The following is a 22,971-nucleotide window of genomic DNA, read 5'->3' as shown; positions in this document are numbered from 1 at the left end:
ACAATAGTCTTTTTTGGAATGACATTGAGTATAATTATGTTGGATACTGCTGATTGTCTCCTGTAATTTTAGCTCTCTGCTTCTGTGGTATGATACTTTCTGAGGAAAGGAAGAAAACTTGTGCTCATTTCAATACCATTAACTCCAAGCCCTGACATTCTGGTGAATGTACTAAATTTTTGTTCACTGCAAGTAATTCACTGAAAAATCTTCTTTTCATTTCATGAGCATTTAGTAGACTCGGACACAAACCATACCAATAATCAGCCTTTAGATGGTTGTCATGAGATGCAGAGCTGTATAAAAATGACATGTGTGAATCTTTGCTGGAACAAGGTCTAAATTTTTAAGCGCCAATTTTTGTTAATTTTATTGCTAATACCTAAGATTAATTCATTGGAATATCTTTATCAAAAGAAATATGAAATAATTTTTCTTTTACTAACAACACTATGCCTGTTTAAACACATTCAATGCTTCTTTTGTAGAGATAAATGCAATTTTATGACACAAATTTTTGAGATTCGGCTGAAAAAAAACAGTATAGAGGCTTTAATATTAAAAGAGAGGTAATCTTCTATTTTTATATTGTCATATATTGAGAAAAATGATTGACATCTTTAATCTTAGTTAAACCATACCTTAAATAGTTTTAGTTACAGATTAAGTTAGTAGTATAGAATTTCAGGGATTTTTCTAGAATTTAAAAATGTTTGAAGTTTATGTGTTAGCACATCAAACAGGAATTCAAATATTCAGATGGTCTGTGGAAAAGGCCAATTATATTACATCCATAAATTTTTACTCCAGGCTCCACCATGTCAGAATGGGGTATTCCCTATTTCCACAGCAGCTAGAGACAGATTTGGACTTTGTTTTCAACTTCATTGAAAACTGCTCTCTAGCAGCTTTTAAGGCTAAAATATACTAATTAGAAAATGCTCTAAAGCACCAATCCATTCAAACCCTTTGTAGTAGACTCTGAGATAAAATTTAGAGAATTCCTATAGGAAACCCATTTTCTTTTCAAAGTACAGAAGTGAGTGACAGCTGGAAATAAATTCTGAGTTTAATACCATCCTTCTTGCGTGAGAGAGGCCTCCTGATATACAGGGCTCCTAAAATGAAATTCACAGAAAAAGCAGAATCTTCCTTTTCTCAATCCCTCTAAAAGAATGATTTAAAATGGTGGGCAAGATAAAGTGACTTAATTTGACATGTATGAATAAGAAACCTAAAGATATTGGGTCACTTTTTGCCATAAAAACCCTCTCTCAATACTTGTACTAGCAAGAAAAAGAACACCAATCCTCTAAAGTTTAAGAAAATGGAGAGACATCACCTGCTTTTGATTCTCTTCATAAACATGTGCATGATTTCCCATTCACAAATTATCACTTTTCCCATATTAAGAGTTTTTCCTGACATTCTGAATGCCATGGCTACATGCCATTTATTCTTTCATGGGCTAGGTCACAAATACATTTCCTTGTGTTGTCAAGATTCAGTGACAGAATTGTTAGTACTATTTTAAATTATTTGAAGAAGGCTTTTGTATTATGAAGAATACATTGGATTTGGAGGCTTAACTTAAAGAATCACCATGTGTCTCCCTTTCTAAATGCCAGCTATGAAATAACTGATTCAATGCTGAACAAATAAAACACTTTCAGTGAGAAGCATGAGAAACTGGGAAAATCTGAATCCGAAATACAAATTTAACAGGTGTCATCACCTAGAGAAAAATGTCATGTTAGACTTTTCCTTATGGACTGCAAATTTACACAGGTGCCAGTCTGTGTAGAAAAGATCCTTAGAAATTCAACATAACAATGCTAAGAATTACTGACTTCTCATTGGAAAAAGACTGTCCTCACAATCAAGCTATCTTCACAAACTGTTAATGTCCTTTGCTTCAACTGGTACTTTGATGTGTTTCTTCTTGAAATACACTGTAAACTCTGAATGAGGCATTTCATCTCTCAGAGCAGAGAGAAGAATGTTTATCATTTAGAATAAGCAGGTCATGGCTCCCCACAGCTCCTTACCCGAGGGTTAAACATCACAGACTATGATTTTAGATAGGTCCCTAATGCATTTTTTTTCATGCACTTTGAGAGAAGGTTTTATCTAAGCAAGTCTAAAAGGCAACATTCCTTGTTAGCAGCATTTTGCGTTCCAAGCCTCTGGTCTGTTCTTTCATTATGTTCTTTATTGTCTTTACTTTTGGCCTTGGAGGAAGAAAAACCACAAAGAAAGTGCTTTAATCCATGTCTCAGATGAGATTCATGGTCCTTGGTTTTGAATTTCTTTTTCTCAGATATTACTGCTTTTATGTCTTTTGGTTTTCTAACTGCAGCTGGATAGGGATGGGTTCATCATAAGCTTTCCATCTAACTTGTTTGGGTAATAAGGCAAGGAGGACTCTATTTTTTCATTCCTACAGTGCCAGCTGATCTCATATTTCTTTGGTTTATACCAGTAAGGAGAAACACCTTTCTGCCTCATCATTAGCTGGAAATGAAGGAGTGCACCCCATAGAGATGCATATTTCAACAGATGAAATATGTGCTACGTATGTCTTCTCCTTAAATAAGAACTACCCAAAATGGTCAAGAATTCATTCTGGATTGCTGGGAAGGAACCCTTCAGGAAACTAGATCTCTCAAAGAGAGAGAGAGACAGAACTGCCTAATTAATTTGCCTAGAGGTAATCTCTTACTTGCCCCATGAGTTGACCCAGCATTCTTGGATGCACCTGCAGCAGGGCAGCCAGAAAGCTTTAACATGTAGGATATTTTAACATTTACCAGTTAAATCATGAGCGGTCAAACCCCACGGTTAGTCTTCTCATGTTTAGCTGCTTCTACTTTCCAGGGAATATTTTGGAATACCAAGAGTAGTCTGGCTGGCTGGCTAATTAGTCTTAGTGGTCTGGCTAATTTTAGTTTATAGTGACTAAATTTGGGATGTTTAGGGAGCAGTTTCCTCTGCTCTTAGGCAGCAGGTGCTGTCTTAAACTTGCTTCTGCTCATGTATGAAAATTAAATTTGAGATGCTTAAATTGCTGAGTGACATAAGAAGATTTTTAGACGGCCTACGTAGCTAGGTAATAGTAATACCTAAGAGTGAGAGGCATGGACTATAGCATGCCTCAGGGTAGTAGCAAGACTGTCAAAATAATTCCTAATGGTGTCCAGTGGTAGAATTTCCACAACTTTCCATTGCAATCTATTTATTAAGAAAGTTCCCATACTAATGTTAGAAAATTTCCTAATGCATAATTTAAATTTTAAATATTAAAGTTTAAGTCTTGTATTTCCAAGCCTTAAAGCCAGAAAAAACAACTATCATCTGAAGAGAAACATGAGAAACTATTTATGACTAAAAGATCAACCAATCATTTTCTGAAGTTGTTCATTTCAGAGAACACAGCCTGAAGTACTGTTTAGAAGAAAAAGTATTTCCCTAGATTTGGAAACCCTTGAAACAGGAATTTTTGGGGTTATGGGAATTTCCAGTGAATCCTAGCTGAGCTTTCTGGTTTATTATAAGGCAAGAATGACTCTTTCTATACATATCACCTCTAAGTAAGAATGTGAAAGGACAGAGGTTGCAGTGGAACATTTACCAATCTTTGTCTGAAGATTCTTTACCAAAAGGAGAGATATAAGTCACTGTCTAAAGCGCTACAGACTATTTTCTCTTTTCCCTCAATACCAAGAGTTATTTTGGTAGGTATCAGGCCATCACCTGTAAATTTGATGTTTTCAATTTGTAATACAAATATTCTTCAGAAAACTAGCGCCTTATAAGATTTTCTGAAGTTTTGAACATACTGGAGATTTCACACGGGTCCTGCCCCTATGTTCTATGCCACTGAAGACATCAGAACTCTGTCAAATAACTCTAAGTTTAACATATTGTGTATTTCCCCCCTCTTTCTCCTCAATGGAACATCTTTGCATATGAACACAGAACTCTGGAGTAACAGACTGTTGAATGATTTCTGCACTAAAGCTGTGGTATCCAATGTCAGCCGGAGTGATGGTTTAATTTCAGAGGTCTGAACTTGTACCTGCTTCAATTGCACTGATTTGGACCTAGACTCTGCATGAAAAATATCTCTTGCTTAAGAGTTTTGTTATGTGTTTGCCCACACACCTGCTGTAAAGTCTTGGCATTGATGCTGGCCTGAGTGCCAGCTGGGAAATAGTTTCTCTGCAGCTTGCAGTAGTGTCTCAGAAGGGACTTTTCCCCCAGGCTGTCTGGAAACAGAAGCTTTGCAATTTGGTGTCTCTGTCTGACACTTCTGACAGAAGAGAGAAGAATTGGTGTTTATCAGACTCATCTGGAAAAGTCCAATGACTCTTTTTATGATTGGCAGTTTAAAGAGGAAAACTCTCAAGCCATAAGAAACCAAAAGCTGTTTACTTAAAGTTCCTGTGAAACATAAGAATATAAAAATGCAAGTGAGGTCAAACACCTGGGACTACATGGTTCCCACTGTTCTCAGTCCACTGGGACAAAGCTGATGGGACCACAATCAGTGAAAGGCTGCACTGCAATCCCTGCTTCCCAAGTGCACCATCATTACAGCTCTTCCTATCAACAGGGAAAGTCTGGACTATGGAGATAGCTCTGCAGCAGCCATGTCTCTGACAGGAAAGGCTGTGCATTTGTTTCTGAAGTGGACAGCAGAACTGGGGTACAGCAGCCACAGGTACAATTGCCTGTCAATCACCCCAGTAAATGCTGAAGTCTTCCCTCTTCTCTCTCTAAAGGTTCAGCCCGAGCCCTGCAGCTGAGAATCTCCTGGTTACAAAGATCCATGTATCACAGCTGGACAGAGGGAGGCCTCTAGTTCATTTCTCACTTACATTCTTCATTTCACTGCTTACTGATGGTAGGGTTTCATGGTTTGAGATCAGGAAAGTGCTAATTGTCAAGTGCAAAACAGGAGTGGCCTTTAGTGGAGGCCTAAGGAAGAAGAGACGATACTAAGGAAGAGGATATATCTCAAATTTAAAGGGAGGTCTAAAGCCAAATAATTATGGAAAGATTTTCTTAAGTTGTCCTAGGCAAAGTGGGATTTGTCCCAGTTGTCATGGAGGGCGATAGTCTCCAGACTATGAAGACAAAAAGAAAGAATGCTGTCCTATTACTCTTTCACTTCAAGAAAAGTAAGAATCACAGCACTTATAATTTCTGTTTCTTTTCAAATACAATAGCTAACATATGGAAAATAGTTGCTATGATTTTTCTGATTTCATCCATCAATCAAAGAGATGTAGATCAAATAGGAACTTGATTTGTCTAACAGCACTTAAGGCAGTAAGTTTGCAGGCATTATGGAAATACAATTGAAGCAGAGTGCTCTTATATAGGCAATACACAGCAAAGTGCCCCAATATAGAAGCCAATAAGATGTAGAAATCTTTCTCACAGTCACATAATGGCAGGTAATTACCACCACTGTTATTAGAACAGAGGTATGGCTCAGTAGGGGATGTTTAATCTCCAGAAAAACAGCATTTGTGTTAGGATAAGGTATTTCCATTTTTGCTGGGCTGGCACTGTATAAATAATAATGACAACAAGAGTGATCTAATTTTTGGCTCCTCCAAGGCTACATTTGGTCCACAGATGGATTTTTGAGAATATATGTGTTATAGGAAAATAGTTACTTACCGATAATTTGATTTCTCCCGCATTGTAAACAGGGCTCTGAAAGCTGCCTGTTCTGCCCACTGCAGGAAATGGCCCAGGAAGACCCAAAGGACACCCCACTGGTGGTAATGGAGATTTATAATCTTTGTTCTTTTCATGGCCTCTGTGAAGTGGAGGAGAAGATAAAGTGCTATCATTTTTTGAACCGGTGATACTGCCTTGGCCATACAAAGTAGGACTGCAGTTTCTGTGGCATCCACCAGCAGTGAGCATAGCAGTCTGTTGACATTCCACTTCCCATGAATCTTTATTTTGGAAGGATCTAAAAGAAAAAAAAATCTACATATGAAACCCAGTTAAAACTCTTAAACTATCACAGCAAAGCCAAGGATTTTTCTTTTTACTTGTTTACATAGTTTCGATTACTTAGCTGTTCAAACTGCTTCATGCATGAAGTTATGGGCATAAGATTCAGAATTACCAAATTGCAGCAATTTACCAGTTTCCACCTAGGTTACTGTAAAACTCTCAGTGTGCTTCAGCTGTGAATTAAACCTCCATAATTTAAACCCTTTCCCTGGAGCTTAGGTTGAGGAACCTTGCCTTGCTTGGTATACTGTGGCTAGAACGAGCTAAAATACAAACTCACTTCAGGTATTGAAGAAGCCAATACTCCTTAAGTGTTTGTTACTTATCCTTTGCTAATGGCCATCATTCCTTTTTCCAGTGGAAAAAGCTATGCAAGCAATCTATGGCCATGTCTAGGGCCAGAGTGAATTCAGCCACACAAACAGAGGAAATGAAATATGAAAGTATGAGAGGAGAGAAAAAAACCTATTATTGGTGATTGGAAAATTAGTCAATTTTGATCTAATAGCATCTTAAACAACTACGTTCAAGTGGCTAGAATTTAGAATAAATACTTTAAAAAAAAATAATACAGGAATCTTTGATTCTGCATTTTTACTGCAATGATAGTTTTGCCACTGATTTAATGGCAACACTTTGGAGATTAATATAAAAAATTATTAGCTTTTTAAAATGCACATTCTAAAAAATTGTACAATAACATGCTTTTGTAACAATAAATGAAATCTTCAAGCTTAAAAAAAAAATTTTTAAGCACATTATTATGATTTTCCAAAACTCTTGTATCTCACTGATCAGAATTGATGTGCAAGTATGTATTTCTAATAATTTGTATTTCTGTAAAGCAAAAGCTATTAGGGTTAATTAGCTATTAACACCTCAAAAATAAGAAAAAGAAAGCCATTTTCCTTCCATTCCCAAAATAGTTAAGTGAACAATTCTGATACTGTATTGATAAAAGCAGACAATTTTGAGACTTGCTTGCCCAGATGTTTTCAAAATTACACTAATTTTCAATTGCAGCATTCCTTGTATTATATACCAATACATGCAAAAAAACTTATTTCAGATTCTATTAATTTTATGTTACAGTATTTTTAGCTGAGATAAAAATTTCCATTGTATTGAGGTCTGTGCTTATGATGAAATTTTAATCTTGGGAGGTAACTACTAAAACATGACAGTAGTTTGAACAGATTCTATCATTGCAAATATCCTAAAACACACTAGTAATTTGAAATGCAGCTATAAAAGCTTTCTAAGAGCATGTTCTCTGCCACTAAAATATAATTTAATAAATATTCAAGAGTATGCAGTGCTACTCAGTGCTATCTTTTTCTTTTTAAATATGAAGAACTTGCCAAGTGCAGAGAAAAGAAAGTGTTTTCTGCAGAAAGATCACACCATCATTTTCTAATCTTAATTTAAATATTTGGTGTTCGGAGAGAGTGGCTGTGGAGCCTTGGTGGACCTGCTTTTACATAAACCCTTCTGATGGGTTTCACAGAGACAGAGTTGATTTTCCTCACAGTAGTCTGAATGGGGCTGTGTTTTGGACTTGTGCTGGAAACAGTGTTGGTAACACAGGGATGTTTTAGTCACTGCTGAGCAGAGCTTACACAGAGCCAAGGCTTCTTCTGCTCCTCACCCCACCCCACCAGAGAGGAGGCTGGGGGTGCACAGGGAGTCAGGAGGGGACTCAGTTGGGACAGCTGACCACAGCTGACTGCAGGGATATCCCCAACCATATGGGAGCATGCTCAGCAATAAAACGCTGGGGGAAGGTTGCCTGGGCATCACATGACAGGTGGTGGGCAATTGCACTGTTATCACTGGGCATCACTTCTTCTGTATATTCTAATTATAGAATTTTATTATTGTTGTTATTGCTATTGTACTACTACCTTCCTTTTCTGTCCTATTAAACTGTATCTCAACACATGAATGTTACTTTTTTAAAATTCCAATTCTTTCCTTATGAGTGGCGGAGTGAGCAAGTGCGCTGTTTACCTGCCAGGTTAAACCACAATAGCCCCAAAACAGGAAATTGAGTATTCAGTACATAGACTGTACAGAACAACTCAGAGAACTAGTGAAGAACATATTTTTTCCTCTGATTTTAAAAGAAGCTGTGATTAAGATAATCTGAATGTTACAGCAAAGCAAATTACAAGCATGATGCTTTATTATTATTTGTTATTCTAATTTTATTTTTACTCCAATCATAATAGTATTATTATACATGTTAACATAAACCTCTATTCACCAAACCTTCAAGTTTTCTAAATCACCTAAAATGTTTACCTTTATGGACGCAGAGTTTTTTCCTTTCTTTACATAAATATACTCTGCTCTTTGGGCACCGGAGAATACTTTTTTCTTTATTTTTCCCCCCTATTTTAAAATCCATGCCACCTATGGTTTGGATGAAGGGCACTGTGAAAAAAAGCCTGACACAACTGAAGATAGATGGGATAAATAATAAAATCACAGGTTTTTAAAAATTTTTTTAAATCTCATGTTCTAACCTTTTTGGAAGTAATTTTCTCTCTAAACCCATAGTAAAGTCTATGTGATCTGTGTTCTTTTTTTTTTTTTCCCAGAACTGCTTCTTTATGTATTTAATAAAAATTACTACTGTTGTGATATAATTCCTCTAAGATCAGAATTTTCAGACTTGAGTGCCTACTTGACTTGGGTTATGGTAGCCTTTAGATAATAAAAACAGATACTGCACCTCCCCTCCCAGAAAAGTAAGTAAAAAAAATAAAAAAAAGACTGTTTTTTAAAAAGGGACTCCCATTCTCCCATTCCTAGTGTGATCCATAGGATTGCTGAGGCTTCTTGGTATTTTGGAAAAACATGAAACCTACATTGAGGTGCTTTGATAGGGATATTGGGCCTTTACTTTGGATGGTGTCCACAGTTGTGGTTTAAACTTCTACCAGTTCACGTGCAAAATAATATCTAAAAACATAGATCTACTTTAAATACAATCTGCAAATTTGTGAAAAGCTGTCCATTTGTTAACACTACCAATGCAAATACACGATTACTGCAGCTGAACAAGTAACGCTTTTGGTGGGGTTAGTCATAGAGTATTTAACATGCACACATGCCACACAAATAATATCACTGTTGACATGGTGACACAGGGGACAAGTAGTGAAAGAACAGTGCTCTCACAAAGGCAATTTAAACAGGATCTACTTATCCTGACTCACACATAAAATCTGCCTGGTCTCTGTGCAGTCAATGACTTCAGTAATGCAAAAACCCCGAATTCCTTACTCAGCTTTGCTGGTGACATAACCAGTCTTGAGAAAGAAAACTACAAATCTTTAATGACAGAATGTCTTCAAGAATTTGAGCTGTTGCTTTTACATGGCACATATAACGGCTAGCTTGATTTTAAAATGGATAAAAACCCATTTCATGAAGAATTGTTTTTACTGTTCCACTTTATCTGTTGCAATAACTGATACAGTGGTGTGACTAAGAGTTGTATGATCTCCCAAAAACCTCCTTAACATAGATACTCACAGCAAACACACATGCATTAAATGATCCCCAGCTACCTTAGCAGGCATTAAATCTCAGAATTTACCCTTCACTTTCCCCACATGATGAAAGTGCACTTTGGCTTGATCAGTTATCTTTTTTGTGTATGTTTTTGTGGAAAATAAATAGCTTTTCATTTTGAAACTCACAGGCATGTTTTAATTTTGGAAGAAACAAACTGAACTGGTCAGCTTCATCAGATTGTCCTCTTCGACCATGCCCAAATTTAAATCAACTGCATATGGTCAAGGTCTAAGTAAAGGATTGAAATCTTGAGAGTGGGGAAAGCTTATGTAAATGGCGATTAGAAGTAAGATAATTACATAAGAAAACAGTAATTAACAGTAATTAACAGGTGGTTATAGGTAGAATGTGGGCACAGTCAATTTTTTTAGCAAAAGGATGCTATTTCTGCATATCTTACTTCCTAGTATTTAGAAATTCCCTGTATACTGAAAGAAGGAAGAATCATGCTGCTTTTTGGATTGCCGGTATAACTTCCTGCAATTTCCTGTGTTTTCTCTAGAGGTCTCTTCTCTAAGACATGAGGGTGCCCAGGATTCCAGTACTGACTGCGAGACACAACTGAAAGATATTATAAATTATACACCCGTCCCTTGCACAAACACCATGTTTTCTAATTTTTTACCCTATGAAAAAAGTCTTTTGTGCCCTTTCTCCAGTGCCATAATTACCATGGAAACAGAACTGCAAATTAAAGCAGAAATAACAGGGTTTACACTCAGAATAAAATAAAATAAACATACCCCAGATTTTAACTTAACCAAGATCAATTTCCTAGTTTATCTGTGAACATCTGATGGTTGAAAATTTAATTTTAGTTTTCTGGAAAAATCCTGAGGTAGTTTCCTGCTTGGGAACAGAGAACTGAAGTACAGAGAGGGCCCAATCATAAAAACACTGGCTAGGTGATGTGCACACACAGTACATGTCAAATTTGCACATTTTAAAATCTGTTTATTTATTTATCTGAATAGCTTTACATTTAGGAATTCTAATAAATGATTTAGATTCTGAAATCTAGGCTAAATATATCTGTTTCATCATATTAACTACAATAATAATAATAATTTATATTGTATTCAGTAGTCTGGCTGAGATTCCTGTTGTGAGAAAGGTCTACTCTCACAGTTGTCTCTCTCACAGTTTTGATTGATCTTCCACCAGCTATGAAATCACAATCCTGCAAATTACATGCATAATTCTATTTATCAAATATTTATGTTCTCATAAATTAAATTTCACAGTCTCTTATGTATAGCAAGTGTAAATCCTGAGAAAATGGGAAAAAAAAAATCTTACTTCTTCCTGACTTTAGAGGAGTTGAAGCATGAGCAAAAATGGCAATGACCAATTTTGTGAAGTTATGAGACCTACTGGCGCAGAATAATATGTATCTTGGTTTACAAGTATTTGTTTCAGCAACATCTTCAGCATGGTTTCAAACTTCATAGGAAATCAGACATACCTGCTACTTCCAAAGATAGGTGTATGTGTGTGTATATATATATTCATGCATTATGTATATGCATATATATATAAAATACATATATCTATTTATTTTTACATACACATGAATGCTATCTTCAACACAAAACAACACACTTTAAAAAAAGAAATTTTAGGTAGAAATGGAGCTACATTTTCTGGGATACTGCTCTATTTTGCAGAAAGAAAATAATTTTAAATTTTGCCAAAACCTAAATGTATGAGTTTGAAATCTTAAAATGTTCAATTTTGGCTCCAACTATTTCAAATTTACTTCACAGAACTATTTCATGTTCGTGTTATCATGTCAGTTCTTTATTACAAATAATCAACATATTTAGCTTCCTATTAATTTTATTTTCCTGTACTGTGAAATACTGTTTAGCAGGGTGTTTCTTTTCTTTTTTTTTTAATTGCAATGCCATAATTATAATATGTTTGAAGGTAATTCAATGGCTCACTGAATACAGAGAAATAAGAAGAAAGTCATCACTACAATGATTTCTATGAGTCTGAATATTCTCAAGTCTCATTGTTTTTCCCTAACAAGGAGTTTATTGTAGTAATGACTTACTCAGGGCATCTGAAATTACATTTCTGTTAAAAATCAGGTCACCCAAGAACACTGAAACCAGACGAGGCATTAAAATCCATTTAATGAAACTTCCAACAAATGAAACTGGAGGACACAAAGCTTTTCAGCAGGGCCTATAGTTCAAACTGCTTATTAAGAAAACCTCCCGTTGAGAAGTTTACCTCTCATGTTGATTTTTCTAGCCTTTCCTTGTCTTGTTTTTATTTGGTAGTAAAAATACAGTCTGGTCTATCTTGCAAAACCTGGAACTAAGAATAGCTTAAGTGGCACATAAAAGGTTTTTTAAGTGTCATGTGCTAAATACTAAAACAGATATTAAACATTTCTGGGACTTCATTTATTGTCCATTTCCATTAGCCATCCAGAAAAATGTAGGAAGTCCTTACAAATATACTAATTAGGTCTGATATTTATATTGGTGGGAATTCTGAATGAACAGAAACAGCAAAAAACTGGACAGTTTGGCCCAGTCAGACCTTCCAAAACACAAGAAGTTTCATAAATGTGCACAGTCGAAATATTACCTACCTCTCTTCCTTTTCTTGCATCTTTGAATGAGTTTGGTAGCTGTGCTCTGTTTCTCTACATGTATCCATGCAACCCAGTATCGATGTTTCTGTGTCATTTTGTGGTTTAACAAGGCTATTTTGTAGTCTTGGATTCTCAAGTTTCATTTTGTGAGGAGAAGCTGTGAAATTTCCATGTTCTTTGTTACATAAATCTATACACTGTGAAAGGAGATAATACCATCATTAAGTAGTTATTTTTTCCAGAATAAATGGTATATTTTTAACAAGCAAACACAAAACAATGTTCTATGCTAAAGAAAAGACCTAGCTACCATATATAATCATGCAACATTTAGAGCAAACCATGAGAATTGCCTCCAGAAAAAAAAAAATCACAGTAGATAAATGGAAAAGAAGGGATAACAGCCTCTACAACACAATAAAACAAATTAAAATTTCTCAGCAAATATGCATTCAAAATATTATTGTTGTAAATTTATCGCTTGCTTTGTAAAACTGATGATATAAAAGCGACCATAACAGCTATAGCTCCAGACTGCATTGCTCCCTCCAGTAATAATTCCTCCAAAAATAACAAGCAAAATTACAGGAGTTTATTACTACACTAGATATAGAATATGTGTACAGGCATAGTTTAATATGTGTGTTGACACCATCACCTTCAGTTTCAAAAACAGTGAGTAAAGCCACATCAGCACAGTGCTCTCTGTCCCTGTCACTAAACCGCATTTCTCAGCTGGGTTAACCCACACGGTGTGCAAGGCAAAATACTGCAAGTGCAAGCCACAGGTGCACTGTGATCAGGAGCTAAAGACCCTCATCCACTAGGATATCAAGAAGGGAAGATGGAAATTAACTCTGGAAGTTGTCTAGCCAGGATACTCTGCTCCTTTTTTCTCCTATCATTTAATCCATGAAGCCTATGCTGCACACCTGAGCCAACTATTTTGGAACTATCTCTCTGCAGAGTACTGCACAGCATTGTGTAATATATTTGCAATAACAGTATACTGTCATCACCAGGAAATTCTCAAAAGGTTAATCAGATTACACACAAAAGACTAAAACTCCTTGCATTTCATTAAGTTGTGCTTTCATATATCCCTAGATTTACCTCATTCTTTTGGAACTCAGTCATTACAGATTTGGTTCTCAGTACACAATTGTGCTCCTGTATTTGAAAGCTTGTCTATTCCTTGCACTGACTTGATGCCATCTCTTCCTGTGAACCTCACCTTTCTCAGTTTTAGGCTGAATTTCTGAGCCAAGCTGGCATGGAAATGCCAGAAGGTATAATAAAATTTAATATTTTGTGCAACTATGGGGGAGCAGGGGCTCAGCTATGTCTCACAAGTGGGAGGAGTGGCAGGAGAAGGAGGGTACTAAGTCATCCTACCACTAATAGCTGCAGAATAAGCAGTAAATTATAATGGCATGAACTCCAAAACTGAGCTGGCCCAGCTACATTTCTTTTGACATCTAAACCCTGAAAGTAACCTTGCCTGACTGACTAACCTAACCATACTGACTTAGGCTGGCACTGGTCTCAGAGGTCTGTGTAGTGCTCCACTGTACAGCACAAACACGTCCATAAAAATCTCTCCAGTCCCTGGACTCTTAATATCAAATATATCACAATCTCTAATGTTTAGATCCTCACAATACATTAGTAAAGCAGCAAAGCATTTTTAAGGCCACAAATCTACTGAAACATGTATTGACCTTGGTGTTTGTAGTAACTGGATTTTACTGTTAAAATATAACAAACATGTGATGTCTTCAAGGACCCTTGTCAGGCAGCTCTTCTCAATCTTCAAGAAAAGTGTCACTGCAGAGAAGAGTTAGACATGCATACACACATCCATCTATGCTTCCACAATAATATATCATATATACACACAGAGATATCCATAATAGTGCGTCTGTATGCGCAGGTAAGACATCACTGATGGACATCTGTGCCATTTTAAGGGTGTGGATAAATGTAACATTCTTTCATGACAATTAATAGGCTACAAATCCCCCCAGAATGTATTTACATCAGTATTTCCAAACAACATTCCAGTGGGATTTTTTTTAGTGATACAGTAACTGCAGATGTTCTGTAAGCAGGGGATGTTTTGAAGCTTTTTGTGGAAAACAGCATATATACAATTTATTATACCTTCATAAACCATAGTTCTAGATAATCTTATGGCACACTTTTTATCAATTAAATATTAAAGCTCCGCTGTTTGGAGAGATATAAATATTAAACTCTGAAAATAAGCTGGGTGGGAGCAAAATGTGTCAGATTTTTACACTGCTATTTAAATGCCATGTGAACAAAGGGGTAAGATATTAAAAAAAAAGGGATATATTTTTTGTCTGTGAGGATGATGACTGTTTAAACTTAAATAAGCAATATCTCTTACAAAAAAATAAGCTTCTGGAAATTGTTCTGTGTCTAGACAGTTACTGAAAAACTTAACTTACCTGTAGTTTAATACGATTAAGGTAAAAATTACTCTTAGCTATACTCATCTTCGGGCTGTCTGTGAATACCACTTGGTTTTGATTATGTTGCACACCTTATTTTTATTTACTTGATTAATGAAAGCCAGAAATGTCTGTATCTGCCATAATCTTAATCTACATCTACAATAAGTATAAGTAACTATTCTTGCATACTATACGTACTTCATAGGTTAAAAAAAAATTACCATGCAACTTTCACACTCCTGGTTTTCCACCATTTCTTTTAGATGTGTGTTTTCAGATTTGATAGCTTGGTAATGGAATTCCAATAACTAGGAAAAGATTAAATTCTTAGTTAAATACAAGAATAGTACTCTCAACTGGAGTAACACTGAGTATAGATATATTTAAGCTTAATTTTACAAAATATACATTAGTAACTATAAAATTTACTATAATATTTTTAAATATAGCAATAGCAAAGTAGAAGTATTAAACCATCTATAAAAGATATACAAATACAATACCTCTGAATTTATTTACCTTTTTGAAAGAAGTAATGACTTATGAAAACAAAGTCACATGCAGTTAGTACATAGAAAGAGGGACAGATTTTACAGGCCACTGAAACTGGAGGAAATCCTATTCATGATGTCTAGAAATTATATCTATTCTTTTAGTGATATGGAAATACCTGGTACAGAGCACCACACAGCAGGAGGTATCATTTTCCCCACACACTAACTTTACTATCGTCAAAAGTAACGTATTACTTCAATCACAGTTGTCAACATGTAGTGACCCTCTCATAAAAAACAGAGATACTCAGAAACCTCTAAATATGATGGTTATTTTGTTTTACAAACTAAGTAATGAAGATGACAATTTTTTTCTTAAATAAAAATTTGCCATCAAAATCCACACTGGTGTCTTACAGTTTCCAGCTATAAAATTACTTGAATTTTCTACGCAGATTTGTAACATTCTTCAAAAATTTTTAGGAAACACTGGAAAATTAGAAACTTGAAGCATATGTAATAACCACAAACTGAAAGTTTTCAAGATCTTTTGCATGTTAAAATGATAACTAGATGTGATGGTCAGAATGAATTTCTATTTAGATGTACAGTTGACATTTACTGGTGATTTCTTGTTCCAGTATGAATTTGGCTGCTTTTGTAATACTTCACAGATATCACAGCACCACTGACAAAAACTATAGCAAGAAACATGATGTCTTTTTTTCCCACAGAAAATGAATGTCATCAATAGTGGAGCAAAATGATGTGGGCTGCTTTTGCCTACTTGCATACCTGCTGTTTTGTTAACAATTTGTGTTTTGTCTCTAACTCCATTTTTAACTGTCTTTCCAGAAGACTAGCTTTCTCCATGATAGTTGCTATAGTGATCTCTTTCTGATGAAGCTCCTCTGTCAGGTCAGAGATTTCTGTCTTCATTCTTTCCTGCTCAGAGCAATGGGAACGCTCCTCTCGATAAACATGGTTTCTTATCTGTAGCAAATACATTTCAAAAAGAAAAAATGCTGTGCAGTAAATCTGATTGCATCACTTGCTACTTATCAGTGACTTTTTCTGCTGTTGCATCCAAGACACCAACTCTTCTAACTGAACCAGAGATTCTGAAATTGTAAAATAAAATGCCTTTGGAAGTCAGTGCACAGAGCTTTGTTTATTTTTGAATCTTTTTTTCACTTCCCTTGTACTTTCATTTGCCTATTTAATATTAGAAATGAACAAAGTACAATACGCTTCAATGAACCTTTTAAAAGAATGTAATAAAATCACATATAGAATTAGAATTCATGGTAAAGAATATCCAAGGAAATATGCATTAAATAAATTTAAGTATGATTTATTTATACTACACTTGAGTTTAAAAAAAGTTTGATGAAGCTTAAATTAACTTAGGAGCAACAAAATAAATCAATCTAGAGGCTCTTTAGAAAGAAACTATGTTAGAAATGGGTATATATAGAAAATAATTTTATGAGATTTTTTTCCTGCCATTATATGTAAAAATTTACGGTCAAACTTTCTTCAAAACCTCCTGTGCAGAGTTCTCCAAAGTATCAACACAAAAATTGTCTTACTAATCTTTCTACTATAACCAAAAATTTAGTACTGAAAGATTTTTTTATTGTATAAGAAACAGAACATCAAAACCCAGCATAACAACCTTTGAAGCCATTTTATCAACTTTTTGCAGTACTATACACAATGGATAACAGATTGCGTTCTGAAATATTAGAATTGTAAATATATATATGTATAAATGCAAAAAAACCTATGAGCTAGATCATGGCTAGATCATACCAAAATTGATGAGCCCAAGTCAGATGCATCCAAATAGAGACATTTAAGACCCACTTGGCAAGCATTCCCATAACCTGCCCTAGGTGGCAGGTAGTCGGACCCTTTCAACCTAACAATTCTGTGGCTTTGCTTACATTGCTACTTAGCAAAACCACAACATGCTTCTAAGATGAGTTCTGAGCATCCTCTACTTCCAAAGTATCTCAGCCTGCCAAGCCATACACGGTTCCACAGTGCCATGCCACTGCTGCTTGCTCACAGCACTTCTGAAATGTGCAATGCAATGCGGCACGTAGCTCCAACGAGAGAGCTCTGCCCTAGACCAACCGTGCTGCAGGTACCTGAGCAAGCTCAGCCTTGTGTGGGTACCAGCCACAGTCACTTGTATCACTTGATCTGTTTGCATATCTTACCTCTGAGACTACCAACAAATTACAGCTTAGCTCTACAGGTTACCAGTTAATCAGAGCTTTGGAGGCTTTCTTAGCTGCATGGTATTATCTGAATCACAATAATGTATAGGCATGGTCTCTTTTATTATTTCAGTGAAGTAGGTAGGCACAGAATCAGAATGTCAGTTTTACAGCTACACAACTAAATGCAACCATATAAAAAATATTTTCCATGTAAAAAACTTCATGTTCTCCCGAACCTACAGCGTATCCTCCTGCTCTCTACAGTATATGCGCATACCCTAGGTCAGTACTCTCTCCTAAAATTCCTATACTGCAATTAAGATATGGAAATTACAGGAAATACCTTGTTCAGCTCTTCTTCTTGGTGTTCTCGACTTTCTGCAAATATCAATAACTCAGTGTTTTTAGTTTCTAGTTGCTCAGTAAGCTGAACAGGAGATGATTGATGCCTTCAAGTAAGAAATAAACAAAACATGAAACAACCAGAAGATTCAATACTCTTAACCTTGCAGTATCCTCTCCACAGTGTAAAACTGTAGAACATCTGCTTGCTGATGAAAAAATACCCCCAGCCATAATCAACATTTGGCCTAAACCAGGGTGGATTTTGGGAGATGTCTAGGAATCAAGGACAAAACAACTATCTACAGAAAGACTCCTGAAAGCCCTTATAGACTGGTATTTCATATAATTTGAAATGGCTACAGCAGATTACATAAGCCATAAAACCATGACAATTTTATTCAAGTGTTTTAATGCTGAGAAAAGACTGTAAAGATACAAGTAGAAATATCTGAAATGCATTGATTTGTAAAAATCTAGCCATCATTAAAGCTTTTTAACATAGCCTGTATCTATTGCCAGAAATTGTCTGATACAATTGTCAATGAAAATATCCAGTCTAAAATTTAGAAGATGACATTTGAATCCAGAGTATCTTTTCAGACTTAATTTAAAACAAATATAAGAAAAAACTTATTAGCCCAGAAGTACTTGTTAATTTAAATATGTCTTCACCATCCATACTTTATTTGAATTTCCTGCATATCTTTATACTCTTTGATTTTCAATAATTCTGTATACAACTTTTGGCATTCCAGTTGTATTCTTCTCCAGAGACCATCCCTTGACTGAAGCTCATTTCTCATTTCTGAGATGTCTGCCTCCATGTTCTAAAGAAACAAGCAAATACACAAAGAGTTAAATAAAACCAGACAGCTCAAAATGCTGGTTTTTAGCACATCATATTCAATATCTGGACATACATGATTTTAATTTCAGAAAAACATATTGCTTCCACGTCAGTTCCTCTCATCTAAAAATCAGACTCTGAATATTCTTTAGCCCTTGCAATGTTCCAATGCATCTGCCTCTAAAATTATAATAGGAAACATAATTCAGAAGTTCTTTATTGTACTAAATGCATCTAAAATATATAGTTTGCTTGTTTTAGCAGGTTTTGCATCCTGGAACATGTTTCACATGGTGGAATTGGTGCCATAAGTCACTTCCATTTTCTATTTTCCTAACAGCACTTCCAAATTTATAAACTTTAGAAACGACTAGGCTGCATAAATCTTCTTCAAAACTAGTTCCATCTGCATGGAGTTCATTGCTTATTTAAATAAGCATCACAAAAATTTCGAACAATCGAAAAAAGATTTTTCTTAGGGACTTGACAAACGTTATTCTGCTTTATCTTTTATTTCTGATTGATAGTGTGTTAGACAACCTGAAGACACCTATTACATTTGGCATGATAAAACATGAAATAAAAAAAAAAATATCAGAATTTCACAAAAATAGTGCATATAAGAAATTGGAAATACAATCCCCAAATAAAAAAGTACCAATAACAATCAATGCTTCCAATAGTAATATCCAGAGAATATGTATTGTTTCTCACCTAAGATACAAAAGCATGTTTCAGATTGAAAAAAAAAAAAAAATTTCCAAGGATATTGATCCTTTACCTTTCAAACTATTACACTAAAAACATTCACATTTTTCATAATTTCTTCATTTTATTTGAATATAGCTTCCATCTTTAAGAGCAAAAATAAAGCCTTTAAGATTTTAAAAGAGAACTGGATTCCAGAAACTGCACTGCAAGGAAGAACTTCACAGGTTTATTTCCCTTAGAGGCTCCTATGAGAATGACCCTCCTCCCAAGAAGCTAGTGGTCTTCTGGCTGAAAGGGTTGCTAAAGACAGATACGAAGTGCTTTTGCATTTTTTTGAGTTTTTTAGGGGGAGGCTGCATATACAGACTTATTCATCTTATCCTTTGTTACATTAAGACCACAAGAGCTTTTTTAAACACCAAATGCAATTCCGCATATATTCAAGTGAAATAAAGCTTAATGAACTGTTAAAGTTCTTGCTAAGACTTGTTTATTCTTATCTTCATGACTCCAACATTCAAGAAATAGCCACAATTGTTTTATAACATAGGAACCTGGGAGATGGTTACCCCTCTGACTTCATTCTGGGGTGGCTAAGGGAAATAAATTCCACACAATTGTGTGGCAGAAGTCATATTTTCTGTGATAGACTGCAGTCAGCACACATATTTACATAAATTGTATTTTCTTGTGAATTTAAATAGTAGCAGGAAGAACAGCAGCCACAGCAGCAGCTGCAATAATAATTGAAACAGAACTTCAGGTCAAGAGTTTCACAGTTTCACATATCAGTTAAAAAAATAAATTAGATATGCATCACTTACTATTTTAGAAAATATCTACCGCATCTGGTTAAAATGAAAATTAATTTTGAAGCAGAAAACTTTAGGATTTGTTTAGAAAATATCTCATATAAAGAGTCTATTTCGAGTTGAAAAAATCATTACATCTTTTCTTCCTTCTGTGAAAAGTTTTGCTTCTACTAGCTTGCCAATCAAAACAAAGTCCCAAAAGTTTCCTGATCAGCTCTTGTTCTAATTCTACTCAAAGCTGTTTGTGGTGGGTTGACCCTGACTGGATGCCAGGTACCCACCACAACCACACTGTCACTGCCTTTCTCTTTGTTTCTTGAGATAAAGACAGGGAGAAACCATTCACCAGTTACTGCCAAGGGCAGAACAGACTCAACTCAGAGAAATTAATTTATTGCTAAGCAAATTAGAGCAGGTTAATGAGAAATAAAAACAAAATCTTAGAACACCTTCTCCTCATGGCTCCCTTCTTCCCAGGCTCAACTTCACTCCTCAGTTCTCTACCTCCTCCCCTCCAGTGCTGTAGGGGTATGAGGAATGGCGGCTGCGGTCTGCTCATCACACCTCGTCTCTGCTGCTCCTTCCTTCTCGGGAGGACTCCTCACACTCTTCCCCAGCTCCAGTGTGGGTCCCTTCCAAGGAAGATGGTCCTCCATGAACTTACTCATGGTGAGTCCTTCCCATACCCTGAAGTTCTTCATTAACTCCTCCAGCGTGGCTTCATTCTATGGGGTGCAGTCCTTCAGGAACAGGCTGCTCCACTGTCAGCCCCCCAGTGGGGTCACAAGTCCTGCCAGGAAACCTGCCCCAGCATGGGCTTCCCTCTCCACAGGGCCACAGGTCTTGTCATAAGCTTGCTCCAGCACAGGCTTCCCACAGCCTCCTTCAGACAACCCCCTGCTGGGTTCCTCCAGGGGCTGCAGGTGGATCTCTGCTCCAGCCTGCACCTCCATAGGCTGCAGGGGCACAGCTGCCTCACCATGGGCTGCAGGGGGATTTCAGCTGTGGCACCTGGAGCCTCCTGCCCATCCTTTCTGCTGACCTTGGTGTCTGCAGGGCTGTTCCTGTGACATATTCTCACTCTTCTCTCCCCACTGCACAGGGCTCCCCCCGCCTACCTTTTGTTAAATACATTAACCCCAAGGTACCACCATCACTGCTGTTGGGCTCAGTCTTGCACAGCTGTGGGCCCATCATGGAACCGGCTGGCATTGGCTCTGTCAGACACGGGGGAAGCCTCCTCACAGAGGCCATCCCTGGAGTGCCCCCATTACCAAAACCTTCCCAACACAACCCCAAATCACTATTCAACCTTTTAAATACAATTATATGGTGTATTTTTACATAAATTAGTATCCAGCAGCTGACATAATGCTGACTTTTCAAGAACCAAGCCCCTTGTGTGATGTTTTCAGGTTACCTCTCAAGTTATGGTTGCAGATTAAGTTTGTCAGATAATTCACAGGGTAGAGAAATAGACTGCAGTCTCCATTTAGATATTTTAAACTTTGCGTTTTCTGTAAAGTCAACAAACTGCTCTTCCAAACATTTCACTTTATTATTTGCTAATTAACAGTATAAGTAAAATAATTAGAAGCACACTGAAATGATCATAGGCATAAAGGAACATATGAGGCTCAGCAATTCTTGCTTTCATTGCCATCAGAGTTCTCCACACCAAGATTCCCATCTACTCCTTCCTCCATTACCCATATCACATCCCAACTATTGCCATCCTCCACCTAATTCTCTTTTGCGCAAACCTGCTTACTTTTTCTGGCTGACAACAGGCCTTGTACTTCCTTCTTTCTCATACAGACATTCCTAAAAAAATATTTTCCCTGAGCTACCCCTTTCCACCATTCATTGACATCAGTGTTTCCCTTATGCAGCTATTTCCAAATGCAGTTTTTCTAACTAACATAACAGCATTCCACACCACCAACACAGTTATTCTGCAACTTTCTGCCCTTCAGATGACACTGTTATGTACATCTAGCTCCACTTCTACTTAAAGTGTCTTCAAGCATCCTACAGCTCCTGTATTCTCTTGAATATGATTCCAGAATTCTTCCTGCTTGAAGATTTTCTTCAAGGCGACAGCACAATCTCTCTGTCATATAGCACGTATCCACTTGCTGCGACTGCCATGATTTGTTCCACTGCACAGTCTAGTCCCACTGCTTCTGATGACAGCCTTTTTAACAGGCCCCAAAACAGAAGTTTTGCTTGCACACCGATAACGCGTACACAGGCAACGACTCAGTGAACCAATATGCAAATAGCATGTATAAACTTGGCTCTTCTGACAACACCTGACAACACAATCTGAAATTAACCTCTGCCACATATATGCTAATTCCTATGAAGTATATTGCATATACTGTTAGCACTCTGCAAGACTGTTTATAAACAAACAAATCTTTCTCCAAAATGGTTTGAAGTTTCTATACACCATTCAATATATTACTGAACCTAGAAGTGTTTAAATAAAAAAGCAAAAGCATAACTGGTATATGTCACCAGAAAAAAAAAATCAACTAGAATTTCATTCCTGATATGTTTCAAACACAGATAATACAAAAAGGTTGTAAAGATCTTATGTTATCTCAGTCTTCTCAACTCATATACCATGACCAAAAGAAGAGGAGGAAATGGCTGACTTCATAGATCAGTGCTATACTGAAAAACAGTAAATTAGTGATAAAACCTGATGGTTATTTACAATAGCCACAAACTTAAAAAATTTTAAAAATTGACTGCACAATCTCCTTTCAAAATAAACAAAATATACCATACATGTTTGTATATACTTC

General features: G+C 36.2%; 1 protein-coding gene across 9 annotated transcripts in view; it reads right to left on the bottom strand.

The window, feature by feature from the left end:
- DEUP1 (deuterosome assembly protein 1) overlaps positions 1–22,971 on the bottom strand; it is a 47,092-nt gene that overhangs the window by 5,031 nt on the left and 19,090 nt on the right. For all 9 annotated transcript variants that reach the window (XR_012055117.1, XR_012055115.1, XM_072927115.1 and 6 more), the window contains 6 exons: positions 18,467–18,612; positions 17,784–17,889; positions 16,005–16,202; positions 14,937–15,023; positions 12,233–12,432; positions 5,692–5,992 (listed from right to left, as the gene is read on the bottom strand). Coding sequence is in view for 7 of the 9 variants with exons in the window: in XM_072927115.1 (XP_072783216.1) it covers positions 5,692–5,992; positions 12,233–12,432; positions 14,937–15,023; positions 16,005–16,202; positions 17,784–17,889; positions 18,467–18,612 (1,038 nt within the window). In the remaining 2 variants the exon portion in view is untranslated. The remainder of the gene's footprint in view (positions 1–5,691; positions 5,993–12,232; positions 12,433–14,936; positions 15,024–16,004; positions 16,203–17,783; positions 17,890–18,466; positions 18,613–22,971) is intronic.

This window comes from Taeniopygia guttata, chromosome 1 (assembly GCF_048771995.1).
Source record: "Taeniopygia guttata chromosome 1, bTaeGut7.mat, whole genome shotgun sequence".
NCBI classification, from domain to species: domain Eukaryota; kingdom Metazoa; phylum Chordata; class Aves; order Passeriformes; family Estrildidae; genus Taeniopygia; species Taeniopygia guttata.
This window is presented reverse-complemented; position numbering and strand designations above follow the sequence as displayed.